This window comes from Jaculus jaculus, chromosome 1, assembly GCF_020740685.1.
Source record: "Jaculus jaculus isolate mJacJac1 chromosome 1, mJacJac1.mat.Y.cur, whole genome shotgun sequence".
NCBI lineage: Eukaryota > Metazoa > Chordata > Mammalia > Rodentia > Dipodidae > Jaculus > Jaculus jaculus.
Genome location: NC_059102.1, coordinates 299,272,230 through 299,294,352, shown reverse-complemented (window position 1 = coordinate 299,294,352; position 22,123 = coordinate 299,272,230). Strand labels below are relative to the sequence as shown.

Below are 22,123 nucleotides of genomic sequence, written 5' to 3'. Positions count from 1 at the left end.
TATCTAAACTAGCTGATTGGTGAACTCTGGGTTCAAGTGAGAGGCCCTATCTCAATAAATAAAATGAAGAGTAATAGAACTAGGCATCCAAGATTGACCTCTTGCCTGCACACCTGTGCACACATATGTGCATATATGCCTGCACACACACCACACCACATATACACATGCAACAAAAAAACCCACATTTTTAAATTCTCTTTCATTCTGCCAACCTAGTCCTCCAATATCATGGAGTCGTCAGTTTCCAGGACTCAGGACCCAGCCTGATTATTTATAAATATAAATTTAAATAGCCTTCTGTGTGCTTGCTGGGGATCAGTTGTCATTCATAATATTTTTCCTATAGGAAAATATAATACTTATCACACAAGCACAGAACGTGTTTCCATGAGGCTGGCTGGAAAATAGGAAATGTATATCTACTCTAAAAAGCAATTTTAAAAATTGTTTTATCTGCTACAACCATTAATGAGTTAGAGAATGTCTGTATTATGTTGGCATGAAGTGTGGGACACTTACAATGAGATACTCTAGTACAGATTTAAATATTCATCTTTGTTTATACCTTTGCTGATAACTGCCACTATCATATCAGTTAAACCATAGATCAGTGTATTTTGATTGCACAGGTTTCTTGTTTCTCTACACTGGCTCTTTCTACCCAGATGGCTTATTCTTTTGAACTGATGTTGGTACTCTTTATTCCTTACCTATCCATTTCTTGTTTGTATTTTTCATTTCTCTCCTGTAAATGCCTCTGAAGTTCTATATAATCAGCACATTTTTAAGGCAAATTTCTCTACAGATTTTAATTGCAAATTGCATTGGGAATTTTTCTCTCCCCAAAACTAGAGGATTTCTTTGTGGAAATTGTTCTGTGGGCAGCTATAATTATCAGTGCCTTTGTCCCATGAAAATTCCATTTGTGTCTTTGTACAAAGGAGTGGCCTTTGTTGACAGTGTGACTGGCTTAATTCTCCAGATAGTGAGTAGGAAGGAAATAAAATCCTAGTGAAACAGTTTGTGGACAAAGTTTCTTTTCAGGAAACCGAATATTTTGACCCCTTTGTGCCTCTATTTAGAGTTCTTTTTTCTAATTTTCTTCTCTATTATTTTTTATATATCATATACCTTGTCCAAATAATAGACTATCTAAAATATGTGAGTTGTTCAGATTTACTATGTCAGGAATTTAAATTTGAAGAGATCTTTTAAAACAGGTATTTGACAAGTCCATCAGCATGATGCTAGAATTTTCACATTTGAATTTATTGAATCCAGGTCTAGCCAAGTGCTCAAGAACTCTTAGTGTTTACTTATTTAATCAGCCCTTTTTTTAGTGTTCATACTAAAAGAGTTATTCACTTATGAAAAGCTATTTCAGACTGTGAAGAAGCTGAAACCAACAAGTCTTGTTTATATCTAGTAGACACTAGCAAGGAACAGGGAACTAACCTGTTCCCAGTTGTCCCAGCACAGCCAGGCTATAGGACTAATTGTGGTATCAGTGAAACTGCTGTGTCAGGCCCTTTGCCCTAAAGCTTCATCACTTTTCCCAGGGAAACTCTATACAGCTTCATCTCAAAAAGAAAATGGAATATCCTGCTCTTTTTCTTGTCCTTTTTCATCTATTTTTGTTCAGTATCTTTTTGAAAGTCAGTGGATAGAAATTTTCTTCCTAAGGCTGCAGCTAAGCCAAATGAAATATAAATTACTTACCAGCCTTTTTCTCAGTTAGACTATGTGCCAGAGATAATAAGTTTTGTTATATACCAGGTTATGGGCTGGGGTAATAACTCAGTAAAGTGTTTGCCTCACAAGCATGAGAACCTGAAGTCTATATCCAGAACTCACATAATATGCTAGTATGGTGGCCTGTACTTAAAATCCCGGCACTGGCAGAGTGGAAGCAAGGCTGATCCCTAGGGCTTGTTGGCCAGCCAGTGTAGCCTTGTTGAAATCTAAGCCAGTGAGAGACCATGTCTTTAAAAGGGTAGACAGGGGCTGGAGAGATGGCTTAGCAGTTAAGGTTCTTGCCTGCAAATCCTAAGGACTGAGGCTCAAATTCCTCAGCACCCACATAAGCCAGTTGCACATAGTAGAGCATGTGTCTGGAGTGCATTTGAAATGACTAGAAATTCTGGTGCACCAATATTCATATCCTCCCTCTCTCTCTCTCTCTCTCTCTCTCTCTCTCTCTCTCTCTCTCTCTGAATTAAATATTTTTTTAAAAGTGTACAGCACCTGAGAACAACATGCAAGGTTGTCCTCTGGCCTTCACATGCATGCACACATGTATACACATACACCCATACCCATATGCCTCTGCACGCGCACACACACACACACACACACACACACATACACACACATAATAATGGAACAGTCATTGAGAAAATGCTTTTGACACTTCCAAATAACTAAAGGAAAAACAATGCTCTCAATAAATTGTACTTTTTAATGAAATCTGGAGAGAACCCAGAGTATTAATAACTAATATTTTTATTTTTTAAGAATTTTTTACTTTATTTTTATTTTATTTATTTGAGAGAGAAAAAGAGGAAGAGAGCGAATGGGAGCACCAGGGCCTCCAGCCACTGCAAACAAACTCCAGACACATGTGCTTCCTTGTGCATCTGGCTTATGTGGGTCCTGCAGAATCGAACCCAGTCCTTTGGCTTTGCAGGCAAAAACCTTAACTGCTAAGCCATCCCTCCAGCCCAATAACTAATACTTGACTTACCATATCTTATACATTGCTAGTCACTGTCATTCATAAGAATGTATGCTAGATCTTTAATTCCAGCACTCAGGAGGCAGAGGTAGGAGGATAACTGTGAGTTCAAGACCAGCCTGAGACTACACAGTGAATGCCAGGTCAGCCTGGGCTAGAGTGAGACCCTACCTCGAAAAACAAAAAACAAAAAACAAAAAAAAATAAATGTGCATTGCAACACCATTAGATTAACAATCTAATTTAGAAATAAGACCAGCACTCATGAAACCAAAAGAACAAATATAAAGACAGTGTATAGATTTATAACAGTAGTTTTGATTCAGAAATCTTATCTGTGTTCTTCCAGCCTAGCACAGTGATTATTGTTCTTCCTCACTGTCACTTTCTAGTCTCTTAATAGCTTTTTAAACACTTGATCATGAATAGAGAGAATGAAATTGATCTGATTCATCTTGTCAATTTTATTTATCATATTATTTTGACCACCTACTATATGCCAAGCAAAGTGCTATAATATTTCAAGAAGTGCGCAAGAGACAGAGTCAACCAATAAAATCAGAACAAACTTAAACTACTTTGTTCCCCTTATACAGTCTGTCATAATTCATTGGAATGAACTGCCCTTGATTTTACATTTTCTCAGTTAGATCTGTTTTTCTTTGTATGACTTAGGACGACCATTAATTTACAACTAAGGAATTTATAGACACTCAATAAAATTGCCCAAAACAATTCACAGGGGGGAAAAGTTCATTCAAGCAACATCTTAATTGTTAAATGGAGTACTATTGAATTATCTCTCAAGGTAATACATTCCTAATAGCAAGGTTACAGGTTTTAATGACTGCTATAGCTCAAACTGTTATTGGATAGAAAGTCTTGGTCTTACAGTAAAGCAGCTTTCCTATGTGCTAAATAATGAGATTGTAGAACTAACAGGCATTTGTCTCACTTACATACTGACTTCTATTAACTTTTTTTACTCTTTTTCAAAAAAATTAGGAATTTTAATGTATGTGCATACTGTAAATTGGTCATATTTCCATTACATTTTCCTCTTTCATACCTCTTCCCTTCCCCCATCCACTGAGAACCCTCATCTTTCAAGATAGTCCTTCCTTTGTTTTCTTGCCTCATTCCTTTTGCCCTCCTCCTTCCTGTATGTCAAAATGCTTATGGGCTCAGAACAGTGCAGATCTTGTGGGGTTATCAGTAATCATTGTAAGGTCATGAATGTACTAATTAGTTCATTTCTGGATAGCAGTGTACCACAGGGTACCTTCCCACTCTGGTTCTTCTAGTCTTTCCACTCTTCAACAATGTTTCCTGAACCATAGAGAGAAATCTCTGTGTTAGAAATCTCCTTTAGTATTGACCTCTCAGCAGCCTCTTATTTTCTGCTTTGATGAGTTTTGGGTCTCTTCAGTGTCTACTGTCTTCTTCATAGAAAAGGTTCTGTAGCTAGCAGTGAGAGCAGAACACATATTCAACCTGCCCTTCCTCTACAACGTTCCTTGGGTCCTGACAAGTGTGATAGAGATGAATTGTCCAGTGCCAAGCACTTAGCTTTTTCTTCATTCTGAGCGTTGTATCTCCCTGGTATCTGCCACTATCTGTTTAAAAAAAAAAAAAAAAAAGTGAGAGCAGCATTAATCAAAGGGGATAAACAATGTATTTCAAAGTTCTTTGATGGCATCACATTTCTACTTAACCAAAGAACTGTGGAAGCTTCCCTGTGGGGTCTATGACCTTCCAAGCTATAGGCTTTAAACTTGGTTCTCAGTGTTAGGCATAAATTCCCTCTCACTAAGTGGACCTTATAACCAAAGAGAAGTTGATTACCCCCATAACTTACATGCCACTCTTGCACTGGTGGGTACATCTTGCCTTCCTGGTTGATTTTGTAGCTTGCAGGATCCACTGTTTGTTCAAACTGTTGATGACTCTTATCCCCCAGCAGTTGGCCTATATAGCACTTTCTAGCATTGTGGCAGCTAGTCACTAAGGAGATGGCTTCGGTCTCAGTTCCAGCTTGATTTCTCAATGTCTTGCAACTGCAGCCTGTGGTGTCTTGAGCACTAGGGTCTTACCATCTAGTGCTGGTGGGTAAGCAAGCACTTTGACAGTGACCTCCATTGTTTTAGTGGTCTCATGGACTTTCCTGACCAACAGATCACTGGGTGGGGGGTGACCCATCTCTGGCACTGTGATTTACGTGCAACAACCTATGGCTTCAAGTTAAAGTTTTCTCCACCCCAACAGGGTACTTTCACCCTATCTGGAATCTCTCTTGCTCACTCCCACCCTTCTTTCTTTCCTCTCTCTCTTCTTCCATCCCTTTTGTTCTCTTAAGTTATAGCTTTTAATTTGCTAATTAAATAGTATGTTTCTATAGTACTAATTCATCTTTAGTTTTGTGCATCTCTCTCCCCCATCTCCCTCCCTTTCCCCTGAACTCCTTTATGCCTTTCTACCTCGTATTTTCTGTCATTCCACTTGCCTATCTACTATCCCCTCCACTAACCTCTCTCTCTGGTTCTCCTCGCTCTAAGCCTTATTCTAGCTTCCTGACTGGTACTGCTTATGTTTAATATAACATACAAATAAATCAAACTAGGATCTACATATGAGAGAGAACATGTGGCATTTGTCTTTCTGAGCCTGGGTTATATTACTTAGTATAATTCCAGATCCATCCATTTCCCTGTGAATCTCATAGCTTCATTCCTCTCTACAGCTGAATAGTGTGTACCACATCTTCATTATTCATTCATCAGTTGATGGGCATCTGGGCTGATTCCATCTCCTAGCTATTGTGAATAGAGCAGCAAAAAGCATGGCTGAGCGTGCATCTCCATAGTAAAGTAGTCTTTAGGGGATATGCACAGGAGTGGTATAGCTGAACCATATGTTAGGTCTGTTTCTCAAAACTTAAAAGCAGACTGGAGGGATGGCTTAGCAATTAAGGTGCTTGCCTGGAACCCAAATGACCCAGGTTCAATTCCCCAGGACCCATGTAAGCCAGATATACAAGGTGCCACACACATCTGGAGTTTGTTTATAGCAGCTGGAGGCCCTGGTGCACCCATTATCCTTGACTATGTGTGTGTGTGTCTTTCTCAAATAAATAAAATATTTAAAAAAAAAAACTAAAAATAGGGGCTGGAGAGATGACTTAGTAGTTAAGACGCCTTGCCTGCAAAGCCAAAAGACCCAGGTTTGACTCCCCAGAACCATAAGGCAGATACATATGGTGGTCTCTGCATCTGGAATTTGTTTGCAGTGGCTGGGAGCTCTGGTGTGCATGCATTCTCTCTCTGTGTCTCTCTCTCTCAAATAAATAAATAAACGTAAATTTCTTTTAATCCTAAAAATAGATCTCCCAGCTGGGCGTGGTGGCGCACACCTTTAATCCCAGCACTCAGGAGGCAGAGGTAGGAGGATCACTGTGAGTTGGAGGCCATGCTGAGACTACATAGTGAAATTTTTTTGTTTTTTTGAGGTAGGGTCTCGCTCTAGCCCAGCTGACCTGGAATTTCTGTAGTCTCGAATTCACAGCAATCCTCCTACCTCTGCCTTCCAAGTGATGGTATTAAAAGTGTGTGCCTCCATGCCTGGCAGATCTATTAACTTTTTTTTTTTTTTTTTTTTTTTTTTTTTTTTTTTGGTTTTTCGAGGTAGGGTCTCACTCTGGCTCAGGCTGACCTGGAATTCACTATGGAGTCTCAGGGTGGCCTCGAACTCTCCTACCTCTGCCTCCTTATTGCTGGGATTAAAGGCGTGCGGCACTACACCCAGCTTAAAGTATTAATTTTTTAATACTCAATGCTGTACTCTTTTCCCTAACAAGTATTAGGGGAATGTTTCTGTTTTCTATCTAGTACAGAAACAGTCATTATGTTCTGCATTTAAAATCCAGCAGGGGGAGAACTGTATGTGGGTTTGTGTGTGAAGTGCTTTCCATTCCATCTCATTTTTCTTACAAGTTTGTTTTTATTGTTACTATTTTGTGTTTGTGTAAAGTATATATGTAGTGTGGCATGTGTAATGTATACACATGTGTTTTCAGAAGCACGTGCCCAATGTGTGAGCATGTAGAGGCCAGAGGAGAATGACAGGTGCCCTCTTATAAGTCATCCATGTATTTCCTTGAGATGCCATTTCTCCCTCAACCCAGATCTACTGTCCATCAGATTCTCTGGTCTCACCAGCCTTCCTCCCACCCCCTGTCACTTGGCCACACTTGTCTTTGTATGTGGATTCTGGTGGTCTGCCACCCAAGAGGCCCTCATGCTTAAGTGGCAAGCACTCTTAACTGCTGCTCCATCTCCCCAATCCTCATGATAACTGTCAGTGTACATAGTTATTTCCTTTTGTAGATGATGCTATGTCCTATACACCAGAGTTCCCAAAGTGACATAGAACATTATTAAAGTATAGCCAAGGAATTTGTTTAATCAATCAGGCAATTGTTTCATACATATTTGAAATACATATAATCATTCATATATTAATGTATAAGTGCATAATATATATGACATCAAGCTCATAATTTTGCTGATTCTGCTTACCATAAGGGTTTAGCTAATTTAAAAGAGATAAGTAGGGCTGGAGAGATGGCTTAGTGGTTAAGGTGCTTGCCTGCAAACCCTAAGGACTCATGTTTGATTCTCCAGACCCCACATAAGCCAGTCACACAAGGTGACACAAGTATGCAAGGTCACACGTGCACAAGATGGCTCATGCATCTGAAGTTTGATTACAGTGGTGGAGGCCCTGACGTGTCAATTCTCTCTCTTTCTTTCTCTCTCTTTCCCCCTCTCCCCCTCCCTCCCTCCCTCTCTCTCTCTCTCTCTCTCTCTCTCTCTCTCTCTCTCTCTGTGTGTTTTCTCTCTTTTCTCTCTCTCTCTGTCTGTCTCTCTGTGTGTGTGTGTGTGCGTGTGTGTGTGTGTGTGTGTGTGTCTCATTCTCTTTCATAAAAAAGAGATAAGTAATGCCAGGCATGGTGGCTCGAGCCTTTAATCCCAGAATTTGGGAGGCAGAGGTAGGAGGATCGCCATGAGTTCAATGCCACCCTGAGACTACATAGTGAATTTTAAATCAGCTTGGGCTAGAGTGAGACCCTACCTTGAAAAACCAAAATAATAATAATAAGCAAATAATATATTAGTAATAAGGTAGGTATAGCAAAATTAAAGTGCTATATAAATAAGTACAGAATAAGTAACATCTAGAACCATAGAAGTGATGGAGGAAGAATTCCAAGTAGGAAGGTTACTGAAGTTTAGCTCTAAGACACATGCATATATAAAATACTAACTTTATAGAAAGAATTTCTGAAAATTCATTCACAGTCATGCTTAGGTGCGCACACGCATGTCTTTATATAAACTGTACCATCCATCCTCAGGCATAAAGCCATCCTTGTTGATATATATCCAGGATCTGTTTGTAAATCAATTTAACCATATTCATATATATATATATTTGAGAGAGAGGGAGAGGAAGAGGCAGTGAGAGAATAAGAAAGAATGGAAATGCCAAGTCCTCCAGCCACTGCAAATGAACTCCAGATGCATGTGTTACCTTGTGCACTTGGCTTATGTGGGTCCTGGGGAATAGAACCTGGGTCCTTAAGGCTTCTCAGGCAAGCGCCTTAACTGCTAAGCCATCTCTCCAGCCCCAAATCCTTTTTTTTGTTTGTTTGTTTGAGGTAGGGTCTTACTCTAGCCTAGGCTGACCTGAAATTTACTATGTAGTTTCAGGCTGCCCTCAAACTCACAATGATCCATCTCCATCTACCTCTGCCTCCTGAGTGGGATTAAAGGTGCACACCACCACACCCAGCCCAGATTTTTTTGGGAGGGGGGCTTTCTATTGCTTTTATATAAAGTCTCTTACAACCCATCTCTAACTTTTAAGTCTCTTCAGACTTAAGTATCCACAGTATTTATTAGAAAACTGAGGGATTACTGTATGTCTTTGTGAAGTATAATGAGTATTTTAGGAAGTATTAATTATGACTTCTGATACAGGTTCAGTCACCTGTGGACTCTGCCACAATGTCCCCAGTAGAAAGGACAGCAGCCTGGGTTCTGAACAATGGACAGTATGAAGAGGATGTGGAAGAAGTTGAGCAAAATCAAGATGAAGCCAAGCATGCTGAGAAGGTAGAAACTAGTATCTCTCTATTGACTTACTACCCTGCATCTGATAGGCCACTGGACAGATAATTGAGCAAAGAACATGATCTTTCCCTGCCCCATCTAGACCTCTACCTCGTTTGTTTGGTGGTGGTGGTGGTGGTGGTGGGTTTTTGAAGTAGGGCTTCATACTGTAGCTCAGGCCCACCCTGGAACTTACTGGGTATCCCCAGGCTTTCATCTCAATCTATTAACCTTCATGTCTGTGTATAACAGGCCAGTAGTATCTCTGTATGAATATATGTAGGAAATGTCTATCTTGTTACAGGGGAGAGGTATAAGTTATAATTTTTGTAGTAGATTCCTTTAATTTAGAAGGAAGTGTGATACTCATTTCTAGTCATTTTAGGTATTTGGTATTTCTATAAACCTTGATCTTCAGTCAAGTTCCAAATTATCTTAGGACTAAACTTCCTATATTTTAGCAACAATTTGGTTTGGATTTTGCTTGGTTGTTGTTGAAGTTTGTTTTGCTTTTATGGATAAAGAATGTCTCACTGTAAGTTATCTATTGTTTGAGGGGTTTTATGAGAGTTGGAGGCAGGTGGTTGGTTGAGACATAATCTTACATATAGTCCAGACTGGCCTTACACTCACAATCCTCATGAGAGCTGAGGTTTGTTTGTTTTTTGTTTTTTTATTTGTTTGTTTTTCAAGGTAGGAACTCTAGCCCAGGATGACCAGGAGTTCACTATATAGTCTCAAGGTGGTCTTGAACTCACAACAATCCTTCTGCCTCTGCCTCTGCCTCCTGATTGCTGGTATTAAAGGTATGCACATCAACCCAGCTTTTAAAAATATATATATATATATGAAAAAAAAGGCTTACCAAAAAATATCTTGTCATCCCATATATAATCACATTTAAATGACAACTAGGCATTTAACTTCTTCTTGCATGTTAGAAAATCAAAAATTGTTCTTATTAATGCAGTCTAACTCTCAAAACTATCATAAATACTTACCTTTGACTTCCCAGATTAAGCATAATTTAGAACCATGATGTTGGGTAAGCATTAGGTAATCTTTACATCTGTTAAATGAGATATTATATAAGTTGTACTTTACAGAGCAGCATAAAAAATTATCAGTAGTTACTAATGAATATAATAAGTACCCTATCCATAAGAAAGCTTACACTTCTCTCCTTGCCTAGAAAAGTTAATGTTCGATTGCACTTACATCGTATTCATAGGAACTTAGTATAGGAAAAGGCCGTGTTACCCACTGAATTGCTGAATTTATAGAAGTAATCTTAGTTGAGAACATAGATAGATTCCAGTAGGTAGTACCAAATTGGCCAGATGAGCCACATCATTAAAATGGACAAGGAAGCAATAGTACTCAGCCCTCAAGAAGATTTAAACCTGTGCTTAGTGCTTGTGTCTGAAGGTATTACACAGCTTTAGTTACTGAAGAAGAGGTAACATCCTCCTTTGACATTAAACTCCATTACCCAATATCAAGGCTGACATGGAAATGTTGCTTATTCTCTAAAGGGTTAAGTCTAGTAAAGTGTAGGAATGTGGGCATGATAGGCCAGGAATCCCACAGTCAGCACACAGTGATGACACATGAGTCTTCTTTCTCTCTTGTACACAAATGGCTTTTGGCTTAAGTCATTTGTCAGGATTTTAACTGCTTGGTTTTTTGTTTGTTTGTTTGTTTTGTTTTTCCTTTTCCTTTTCTTCCCCATTTGATACCATCACAGATTAGATATGGCTTGCAGCAACTGGTGGTTTAATGTCAAGAAAAGTGGTAAAATCTATAGAATTTATAATTGCAAGTTAAGAGTTAAAGAGTAATTTTAGAAGAAAGACACATCTTCATTGTCATTGATGCCAGATGATAACTATATGTGACATGAGCAGCAGCATGGGGATTGTCAGCCCAGACTGCATATTGGGTACCTAGGGTTTCTTTGGTTAGAAAGTAAATGACTAATTTCAGCAACCAACATAAATCTGCCTGTCACTGGAGTTGCTTCTTCTTTGCTCTAGTATGAACAAGAAATTAGCAAACTGAAGGAGCGCCTAAGAGTGTCCAGCCGGCGGCTGGAGGAATATGAACGCCGGCTGCTGGTGCAAGAGCAGCAGATGCAGAAGCTACTGCTGGAATACAAGGCCCGGCTGGAGGACAGTGAGGAACGGCTGCGCAGACAACAAGAAGAGAAGGACAGCCAGATGAAAAGCATCATTAGCAGGTAGAGGTCCACTTAGGAATGGATATGGGCTAGTTAAGTACAAATACTGGGAAATGATCCAAATGATCTTAAAGGAGTGGAAACAAAGGTCACTTTCAACCCTGTGTAAATTCCAGTATTTGATATAATTTTGATGGCTGACTATATTTATTCAGATATCCTAAATTTGAGACCTAGTGTACTTTCTATGAAGAAAGGGGGTAGTAGGCTTTTAAACCATAAGAAATAGAAAAAAAGAAAGACTAGGAACTTAATTTTAAGTTTTGGAAGTAAACTGGGCTCTTAAGTTCCTTTAAGTGCATAGTATCTAAGACTTAACCCAGGTTTTTTTTTGTTTGTTTGGTTTTTGTTTTTGTTTGGTTGGTGGGTTGGTGGGTTTTTTTGTTTTGTTTTGTTTTACTTTTGTATTGATTTAAGAGAGGGAGATAGAAGGAGAGAGAGAATGTGTGCCTCCTAGCCACTGCAAGTGAACTCCAGATGTCTGTACCACCTTGTGCATCTGGCTTTATGTAGGTACTGGGGAATCAAACTTAAGTCTTTTGGTTTTGCCTGCCAGCACCTTAATAGCTAAGCCATCTCTCTAGCCCTTAACCCAGTTTTTTGAAACAAGTGCAAAAACACAGAAGTCTCACTGGTTGTATTTAGGGCCAGAGGACCAGTACCATTCATTCTAAGCAAAGGAAAGTAATGAGGAGGTCCATTTTGCACAGCACTCACAAGGGACCAGGCACTGTGCTAAATACCTTCATCTCAGCCTCTGAAATTGGCCTTCTCATCTTATTAAAGAAATACAGAAACTGGAAACAGAAAGGGGCTGTTTCAGTAGTGTGGAAGTAACTGAACATCATACTGAGAGCCAGTGGGGTAAAACTGAGGACTTACATATTAGTGCATTGAGATGTGAAGGGTGACTGAAGACTAGATCTACCCAAGAGTGCCCCATAGGAAACTTAGCTGTGCAAGGGAAGAAGTAGATAGGACAGCGGCTACAGTATAACTTGAGATGGAGTGGATGGTTTGTAGCCTGGCATGGTGACATACCCCTGTAACCCAAGGGTTCGGGAGGTAGAGGCAGGAGAATCAGCATTTCAAGGTCAGCATGGGCTACATAAGACCTTGTATCATAATAAAAATAAAATAATTTGTGGGCTGGAGAGATGGCTTAGCAGTTAAGGCATTCCCCTGCAAAACCAAAGGACCCATATAAGCCAGATACACAAGGGTGTACATGAGTCTGGAGTTCATTTGCAGTGGCTGGAGGCCCTGATGTACCCATTCTCTATCTGCCTCCTTCTCTCTCTCTTAAAGAAATGAAAAAATAATTTTAGAAAAAAAATAATAAAACAGTTTGTTTCTTATTGGTTGGTTTGATATATTTGGATACATTAACTGAGGGAGGGATCTGAGAGGGCAGAAATGATTATGAGAATACTACTGCAGAGGAAATGAAATGCATGGACTTTAGCTATAGGTGAAAGATAACCTTGGATGTCTTCTACCAAGGAAGGAGAAAAGAAAGAAAAGATGGTTGCAAGGTTTTTCTTGGGAACTGTGGTGAGCTTGAAGTCTCTTGTTCTCTTTCTTGTATCCTTCCTGCTACACCCTAGGCTAATGGCTGTGGAAGAGGAACTGAAGAAGGATCATGCTGAGATGCAAGCAGTCATTGATGCAAAGCAGAAGATAATTGATGCGCAGGTAAGCAGGCTCTAGATCTAGTTGAAAGCATTTCTTGATATTTATTTGAGAGAGAGAATGGTCACACCAGGGCCTCCAGCCACTGCAAATGAACTCCAGATGCATGTGCCACCTTGTGCATCTGGCTTTATGTGGGAACTGGGGAATCCAACCCAGGTCCTTAGGCTTTGCAGACAAGTGCCTTAACCACTAAGCCATCTCTGCAGCCCAGTACTTGCTTTTAATAACTCTCATTTTCTGGCTTCCCACCCTTGCAAATAGCAAGGTGGGTACATAGAAAATATCTTGACATCTTTTAAATATTAAATTATGCCATCCGTTATTTTTCTTTCTTTTGCTGATGACATAGTATTAGTGTGCAAAGTATTGGTGTGTTTAATGTTTGAGAAATTGTAGTCTAGTGCATGATGAAGTTTGCTTCTTTCTTTATGGAAAGGATGATAGTCCTTAGGGGGTAAAAGTGCACTGCATGTGCCTGGCTTGTGACCTCCAGTGACCATTGCTTGGCTGTGGTGTTCACAGTTATGTCAATCAAGTGCACTGCCATCAAGCCCTAGTCCCAGATAGTAAAGGAATTACTGGGGGTAATCAATGTTGCAGAAGAGACCTTTCCTTGTTACTCTTTTGGTTCAGGGTTTGGCATTGCTGCTTGGACTATGCTTGGCCGATCTTCATTGATGCTGTGCGTAGAGAACCTCTTTGGATAAAACTTTATAAGAAAGGTTGATGAAATCAGAACCTAGGCTTCTGTTCACAGTAGCTGACACCTGCAACACTGGTGGAATGATGGCTGCCAAGAGCACACCAACGATCACAGCAAAATCCAGGACGAGGAAATAGTTATCAGTGCAAAGTATCATTGTTTTTCTTACAGTGAAATAAATAGCAGCGGGCAGGCATAGTTTTGACAATGGCTCATTTAACCAAACTGAATCTATCACCTTTCTGAGGACAAGTAGTCAAGTTTGCATTTTTCATCCTTGAGCTATAAAATAAAAATGAGAACAAGGACTTTATGCATAAATATTCTACTTTCTTCTCTATTATCTGCCAGTGGTTAGTATATGTTAGAGCACTGGTGTTTTTAAACATGTACTTTACAGCCTAGTTTCCTCACAGGGTCAGTGTAGGGCGGAGTTTATTTCTCATATTAGGAATGAAGCTAAAAGCATAGCCATGGGAAAGAGTGTGTCAAGGACCTCATATACTCCTTCAGGCTCACTGTACTTCAAAGCTGGTTATGAGCTGTGATTCTTTGTCATGAGCAAAGCTCCAAAGATAGTTTGGATTCTTGAACTCTGATTCTGATATTCAGATATATGACCTGTTCAGAGCCAAATAATGGTCTGCTGTAATGATCTTACATCTTTCTCTGTGTTCCCAAGATGAGCAAGGGAAGGACAGTGGAGATCAGGATCTATATTATACTATAATACTTAAAGGATAATGAAAACAGTTTTATCAGGAAAACTAGTGCTAGTAAGTTTTGACTTTTAGATTTTTTGTACAACAATATAAAACAAAGTTGTGTTAATAAACATACTAGGAAAGATTTTAGTACTGAGATTACAAAAACATTTTTAGTCACCTCAGCCAAACTAATACAGCTAGTCCTAAAGAAAGGGAGTTTTTCTGTGCCACAGTTATGGCTATGTGCAGGCTGACTAACACAACAGCCCCATCATTAACTTCTAAATGTTTTCTACCCTACCCACCCCCTATTTTGACCTTGGTATGAAACAAGTGACAGTCACTAGGGTGAAATCTGAGGAGGGAATCTGATTTACCACAAGTCAAAAGCTCTTGGTGTCACTGAACAGAGTCACTATTCAGAGATAGGAGAAATGGTATCCTCAAAGTTCAGTTAGTATCAGATTTACTGTCTGGCTGAAGCAATTAATATTTTAGGTCCGTGCCTCAAAGCAGTGGTTTTCAAATGGTTCAGTTTGGGTCTATTTTGCTGGAACCAAGGCACCTCACATAGAGCAGTGTCCAGCTGCTACTGCTCACCACTCAAGAATGAAGACCACTCTCAACTAATGTGTCCTAACATGTTGGGTTGGTTAAAGACGGCATGTTACCCGCTAAAATACAGGCCTTGTTGTATAATAAATTATTCTACCAGAGACTCACTATGCACTCCTAAAGAATTCACTATACCAGAATTTGGAAACCACCACACTATGCACAGCACAAATTATAAACACCAAGCAGATACAGATACATTGACTCAAAAGGGAACATTCTTACCCAAGCTGTTGGCTTACTGGAACATTAAAATCTTGCTGTAGCAAAAGACTGAATATTCTTGCATGTCCTTTGTAAAGAATGACTTTTTATATCAGATCACTACTTCCTACGTGTTGATTGGAACTGAGCAGCCTTTGCGGCTTCATTTGAAAGGAAGACATGTTTGGGAGTAAGAAATTCTTTAGGAGGTAACCCATAATTTTATATCTCTGACATGTGCCTCAGTGCCACTAATAGTAAAATATATTTCAAAAATCAATACAATTTATTTCTGTGTGTTAGAGTTACTCCTAGAACTTCTCAGGTGCCCCGTGAATGGTTGTTCTCTCTCTCAGCAGCCCTCGCTCCTTCTCTGTGAATTTAGCCATTCCTTCTCCTTGAGTCAGTTCATGCTGCAAAGTACAGGCCGATGTCCACCACTTGAAGCAGAACTGCAAAAAGATGAATAGCAAAATCACCAGCCCTGACTCTCATAGGTTAGATATGGGGTTCTGAACAGTGGTACCAAAGAACCATTTTTAAAATAGCAGACCAGGGGATGTGCCACCTTTTGACCCCAAGCATGAGGAAACACTGCAACTCCAGGATTTATCCATGTGACTCAGATGGAGAACAGAGAAGGTTTCCTCCTATGAGAAACAAAGCAGCTGCCTAGTTACTATCGCAAGTGATATCTCCACTGTGTTAAATTACAGGTCATAAATGGAAATGAGATTATTCAAACAGGCAAGTAAACCCTGTCGTTCTCTAGCTGAGCAGTTCCCAGCCCTGGCCCAGTACACTGGCCTCCTACACATTCCAGCTCCTGCCACTCCCCTGTTGAATCCTTCCTGTCAGTCATATATTAGATTGCTTTGTTTTTTAGTCCAGGCAGAAACAAAAAGTCAGAGCAACTTACCAACTAAACTTAACTTTCAAAAGCTATCTGATTTTTTTTAACTTTTACTTTCTGTTTTAGTTTGAGAGTTTGGTAGTAGGAGGAACTACAAAGGGAGTTTCTCCATTTGGAAACTTTCAGCTGTCTAATAGAAGGGGTTACTTGATGTCAGTTATGACTTTCATAGGTAATGCGTAATTGCAGTCATTGATCAATCATCAGTTCATTTGGGGGCTTTTAGGGGGTAGATGCCTACTTTTTTATTATGAGCCATGAAGAATTCTGTTTTCCTTAGTATCAGGGCCTTATAGTTTATCCCAATACTGGAATATCTTTCCTTGTCTGATCATTCCAAGAAATTTCTTATGGAGCCGGGTGTGGTGGCGCACGCCTTTAATCCCAGCACTCGGGAGGCAGAGGTAGGAGGATTGCCGTGAGTTTGAGGCCACCCTGAGACTACAGAGTGGATTCCAGGTCAGCCTGGGCCAGAATGAGACCCTACCTCAAAAAAAAGAAATTTGTTATGGTATAATTTTTCACTTATTGTATATAAGAAAATTAATACTGACAAAGAAAATGAAATAAATATTAATTTAAATTTAAACTTATATTTTAGAAGTCATTCCTCAGCATAAGGAAAGGGATCATATGTGGCCTCTACCTCTTGTTTACTGGTCAGTCCTTGCTGATTACTTTGTTTTCCCAGTAAATTTCACTATGTTTTTTTAATTATTATTTTCAAAAGCCTTGCATCTCTTTTCTTTCTGTGAGTTTTTCCTGTTCTTAAAATAAGCTTCTCTCCCAGAATAAAAGGTATCTTATAACAGATAAAGGAACACATTCATTAACACCCGAGTTCTCTACCAGGGAAAAGATTTTTTTCTCAGGAATAATAATAAGCAAAATCTAGTTCTTTTGTTTTGATTTTTCATACTTTCAAAACTATAGCCACCACCTCTGATGCTGCACAGTCACATGTGTGTATACACATACACACACACACACACACACACACACACACACAGTGCAAAGAGATAGGTGGGAAGCATTACTTACGTTATTGTCATCTGAGGCTTTATGCAGAATTTCCCCCAGGGCCATGCTCATCTCTCAGCTTACTCCAACAGCATGTGTCCCAACACAACAGTGCTGCACTGGCAGCTCTGTGTAGCACCTGCTTTTAACAGCAAGAAGTGGTGTCAGCCTTCAAGCCTCCTACCCCTGCGAACCTTTCCATGCTTCTTCCTAGATAAATTCAAAAACTCCCAGTTTGGTGTTAGGTTGTTCCTTCTGGGTTAGTTTCTGTGCAGTTTCATGAGGATGGGTTAAGACTGCCCTTCTCTGTATAAACGTATTTTCTGAAAACTTGAACTTCATATTGGAAAGGTTCTGAGATAATTTGCCTAGCTACTAAAGCTAAGAAGGTCTCTCCTAAGGTTTTTTGAGACTAATAGTATTTTGTTTTGTTGTACTGATTTTCCCTTTTTCTTTTGCCTTCCCCACTCACATGCACCCTTTGTAGTGCTTATGAATATTCAACAACTCTTAATTCCAAAACATTATCTCTGAAGCATCATTGTGGTTTTTTTTTTTAATTCTCAAAAGTTAAAATGAACATGTTCACCCTACCGGGCAGTGTTCCTGGAGTAACTGAGCTGGAATGGGTCTAGGAGCCTGTGTTCTCTGTTTGTTCTCATGTGTTATGTTTATAGCATCCCTTCCGGCCACATCTCCCTCCCCATTTTCAAACAACTCCTTGGTCTGAGCTTTTGGCTGCTCTTCTCTTGCTCTTGCATCCTCAACTTGTTGGTGACTCTAAATCTGCCACCATGTACTGTTTTAATTTTAAGCACAATGTGAATTCTTCCAAATGTGACTGCTACGCCCTCTTTGGGGAGTAAGAGCCTATAGAGCACATGCAGTTCTGTGAAATGAAACCTCTGGTGCTTCTTTCTTTGCCACCTAACTCCATGTTTCAATTTTGATCAAATGCACTTAATAAAATAAGGCAGCTTCTTTGACATGTGGTGTCATTTTTAGATAGCCTAATAATGCCCAAAAATATTACTGGAAATATTTGTGTGTTGTGTTGAAAGGATAAAAGAGAGATAATAGAGGAGAAAAACAGTGGAAAAAAAGAAGGGAAGCTGAACCTAACCAATGTGCAGAAAGAGGCAGAGACGTTCCATTTGTTTGGGAAGCACCATGCTTACTGCTTTGTGAGAGAAAGTATTGGACTAGTCTTTCATTAAAGAAAGGGAATTGATTGTTTGCTCCATATAGCCTTAATGAAACCATGATTGGTATATTGTAGGAAAAACGGATCATATCCCTGGATTCGGCCAACACAAGATTGATGAGTGCACTGACACAGGTGAAGGAGCGGTACAGCATGCAGGTTCGCAATGGCATCTCCCCCACCAACCCCACCAAGCTTTCCATCACGGAGAATGGTGAATTCAAAAATAGCAGCTGCTGACAGCCTTTGTGAATACAGACTGTGGAAGGAGACAGAAGGAAATTGACCCACTCTCCTATCCCCAGCTCTTTACCCAGCCCCTCCAGGTTTACGGAATGTTGCTTCAGAATGGCAATATGGTGAGAAGCTCTTAAATGAAGAATGGAACCTTGTCTCTCGGGCATAAAGCAAAGACTTTCAGGGTCAATGCTTTTCCCCTGCGTGTCTCTATGTACATAGGGAACTTAGTTCTGGGCCATGTACAGAAAATACCACTGTAATATACCAAAAGGAAGTTAATAATGTAGATTACCTTTTAATTATTGCTATTTTTATTATTGTTTTCCTCTTGTTGAAAGCACTGCAGTTGTTAGTTGAGAAAAAGTAGGAGCCAAGTGTGAGTGAGGTGTGAGCCTATTGATTCAGTAGGTAGAAACCAAGTATCTATTGGATAGAAGCACATGGAGTGCAATAGAACGTTGTCAGAATGAATTGTTTCAGGGGTTCGTCTGCCAGTTTAAAATCCTACCCTAATCCCCTTATCCTTTAGAGGAACATGTAAACACCAAGATCCATACAAAACGATTTAATTTATTCCACCAATCAACCAATACTGGTTCGGGTCAGAGAGCTAATCTGATTTAGAGACTCACCATTTCAGAGGACATGGATAAAAATGGTTGGCTATCTAAAAACTAGACTTAGGAGTGATTTTGATTGAACTCCTATCATTGTTTATTTCCTCTGTGTAGAGAAGATGGGAATTTTCTGTTTTAGATATGGGACTTTTAAATTTTATGTCTATTATAATAAAGAGTATTGTTTTACCTGTTTATAAAAGTTGGCAAAACTATAAATATTTGAGTCTCTACATACTATATTTATCTCCATATTTCCACTGTCCTTTCCTCCCCATAGTGGGAACAGTCAGCACCAACAGGGTTTACTCTTCCCTGGAGAGGGGATTCAAGTATGCTGTTCATAAGCTATCTAAACTGACACCCTTTCTTTGACACAGAAAAGGGCTAATCACATAGACCAGAACTATCTGAGTATGTTCTACTGTAAAAGTTTTCTTCCTACTTATTGGTTATGTTTTTTGCTTGGGGTAAAAATTTTACCCATTGCCCTAGCAAATCCATGGACAGGGTAATTTTATTGCTATCTTTAGGTTTTAAATTGCTGCTTCTTCCTCTTAATCCCCTCCATAAAATTTGGAAAGGAAATCCAAATCTGAAGCGTTACTCTTAAAAAATAATGATTAATCTTGCTTAGGAAAATAAAACCAAAGTGTCAGAATGACACATTTCAAGTGTTACTTCTATACTCTCAGTAGAATTGGCAATAATGACCCAGTTTCAGCCAGGCATGGTGGCACACACCTTTAATCCCAGCACTCAGGAGGCAGAGGTAGGGGGACTGCCATGAGTTCAAGGCCGCCCTGAGACTACATAGTGAATTCCAGGTCAGTCTGGGCTAGAATAAGACCCTACCTCAATAAACCAAAAATAATAGTAATAATAATGGTCCAGTTTCAATATTTGTTATCCATGGCTTTATTATAGGACAGAAAAAGACATTTCCTTTTTTTTCTTTAGAAGTATGAAATGTCATCTGGAATGCAATCTTGATGGCCAGAAGTATGGAAAGCTAGTTCCTTATGAAACAGATGCTATTATAAATATATGTATACATATATTCACACAGATATACATACAGTACACAAATAGGAAATGTTCATGTCTTCTTTGCTGTCAGATATACAGAGAAAATGTTTTAAAAGCCTTTATCTTTAAGCAAGATGTAAGCAGTTTTATATTATGAAAACCATGGTTCTCAAATAAGTTGATGTCTATTTTAAAGTTCAAATTTTAAGAAGTGTTTAAAGGATAGGCCTGAAGAAAAAGAAAACCTAAAGGAGCCATATGCATGGAGCAGCTGTTTCTACCTAACAGGAAGCAGGCAGGAGAACATGTATAGTGCCCTCTTTTGTATGAAGCCCAGCATAGACATCAAGCCGACCTTTCTCCTCAGTGCCAAGCATGCATTACAGTCTTGAGCTCTGCCCTCTCAGGTGGATCTCTGTGTTGGGTCTTACATCTCAGCAACCTCATCAGAACCCCCCAACCCTCAGCCTTTGAAAATGGTTTTATTCATATTAGCCCCTGTTTATGTAGGACAGAGATCTAAAGTGGGGGCTTCTCATTGTGGTAAGAAGAACTTCCCACTTCCAGTTATGATGTTTGTGTATTTTCTTGTCCCCTGTCAGTTACTTTATGAATTCTTCTCTCTTCCCTCCTTGCTGAGTCAGCACACTGTGGTCAAAATCACTTAATAGGGAAAAGGGCTGCTGATTGTGAGGTAGTGTCCTGTGGTATGTGAGTGAAGGGTAAACATTCCAAACTCTCTAAATGTGCCACAGAAAACCTAGTATTGCTGATTCCAATGGCCTTAGGTATGTAACATAGGTGACACCTTACATAGAGGTTTGGAAGCTCTTCAAGTATTGGTTATAGATTATAGAGACTCATCAAATAATATCAGTGGTCAGCAGGAAATGAAAAAAATCAAGTGAAGCTGGGCATGGTGGCACATGCCTTTAATCCTAGCACTCAGGAGGCAGAGGTAGGAGGATCACTGTAAGTTCAAGGCCACCCTGAGACTACATAGCGAATTCCAGGTCAGCCTGAGCTAGAGAGAGACCCTACCTCAGGGAGAAAAAAAAAAAAATGTATGTTCATGAATGCAATATGTCTTGTTACATTGCAGTCCCTTCTTAGATATCTCTGTTTGCATTGGAAGATTAGATGCCCAAAACATTAGAATATGATGCCTTTAAGTTATCTTGAATAAAGAGAACAAAAGTAAAATAATGATAATAAGTAAGCTTATGGAGGAAGACAGAAACCCATCATAATAGCATGGTTTTTGGAGTGTTTCTTCAGCCCAAATAAGTACATAGTTGTGTTTTGCTGGGAGAAAGTGCATAATTAAAGAGAAACTGATGGACTGAGATAGCTATGTCATGCACTCTCTGTTTCCCTCAACATATCACCATATCATGAGATAAGGGTAGACTAGGGTTGGATGGGATTTGGAATTCAGGTAAAGTTCTTATGAAGTGCTTATCTATGGGACAACCAGACTTGGCCATTGAAAAGGACAATGTTAGTAGGATTTAGGGAAAGAGCTCCACATTTCCCTCTTACATCACTAGAGCAATAAGCTTTCCAAGCCAAAGTAGAAAAAAAAAAAAAAAAAGACTTAGATTTCCATGGGGCCACTGCTATTCCCCTAATGTCTGCATTAAAGCCAACACAGAGGAGATTCAAAGTAACTATAACAAGCATTCCAGCACTTCCTCTGTTGCAGGCACTATCACCAAGGTGATATTTGGCTCTAGAGCAGGTGTTTTCTTCCTTCCTTCCTTCCTTCCTTCCTTCCTTCCTTCCTTCCTTCCTTCCTTCCTTCCTTCCTTCCTTCTTTCCTTCCTTCCTTCCTTCTTTCTTTCTTTCTTTCTTTCCTAAGGACAGTGTGGCAAAATGAGCTAATTGTGCTACTATAGCTTTTTGCCCTTTTCAGTTAATATGAAGTTGGTCAGAATTAGCCTTCTGGATGGTCTTTTTTTTTTTGTCCTTTGTGATGGGGCTGGAGAGTAAAGAAAAAGTAAGAATTTCTATGACTGTTTATGTTATGG

At 39.5% G+C, this 22,123-nt stretch overlaps 1 protein-coding gene across 5 annotated transcripts in view; it reads left to right on the top strand.

Moving 5' to 3' along the window:
* The window catches only part of Rasal2 (RAS protein activator like 2), a 328,009-nt gene extending 306,307 nt beyond the window's left edge, over positions 1-21,702 (top strand). For 3 of the 5 annotated variants that reach the window (XM_045142447.1, XM_045142449.1, XM_045142448.1), the window contains 5 exons: positions 8,776-8,910; positions 10,944-11,146; positions 12,754-12,841; positions 15,787-15,817; positions 18,283-21,702. In XM_045142447.1, coding sequence (XP_044998382.1) covers positions 8,776-8,910; positions 10,944-11,146; positions 12,754-12,841; positions 15,787-15,817; positions 18,283-18,425 — 600 coding nt within the window. In that variant the 3' untranslated portion in view covers positions 18,426-21,702. The remainder of the gene's footprint in view (positions 1-8,775; positions 8,911-10,943; positions 11,147-12,753; positions 12,842-15,786; positions 15,818-18,282) is intronic. The other 2 variants (XM_004658760.2, XM_004658759.2) reach the window with 1 other exon arrangement.
* The last annotated feature ends 421 nt before the right edge of the window (positions 21,703-22,123 follow it).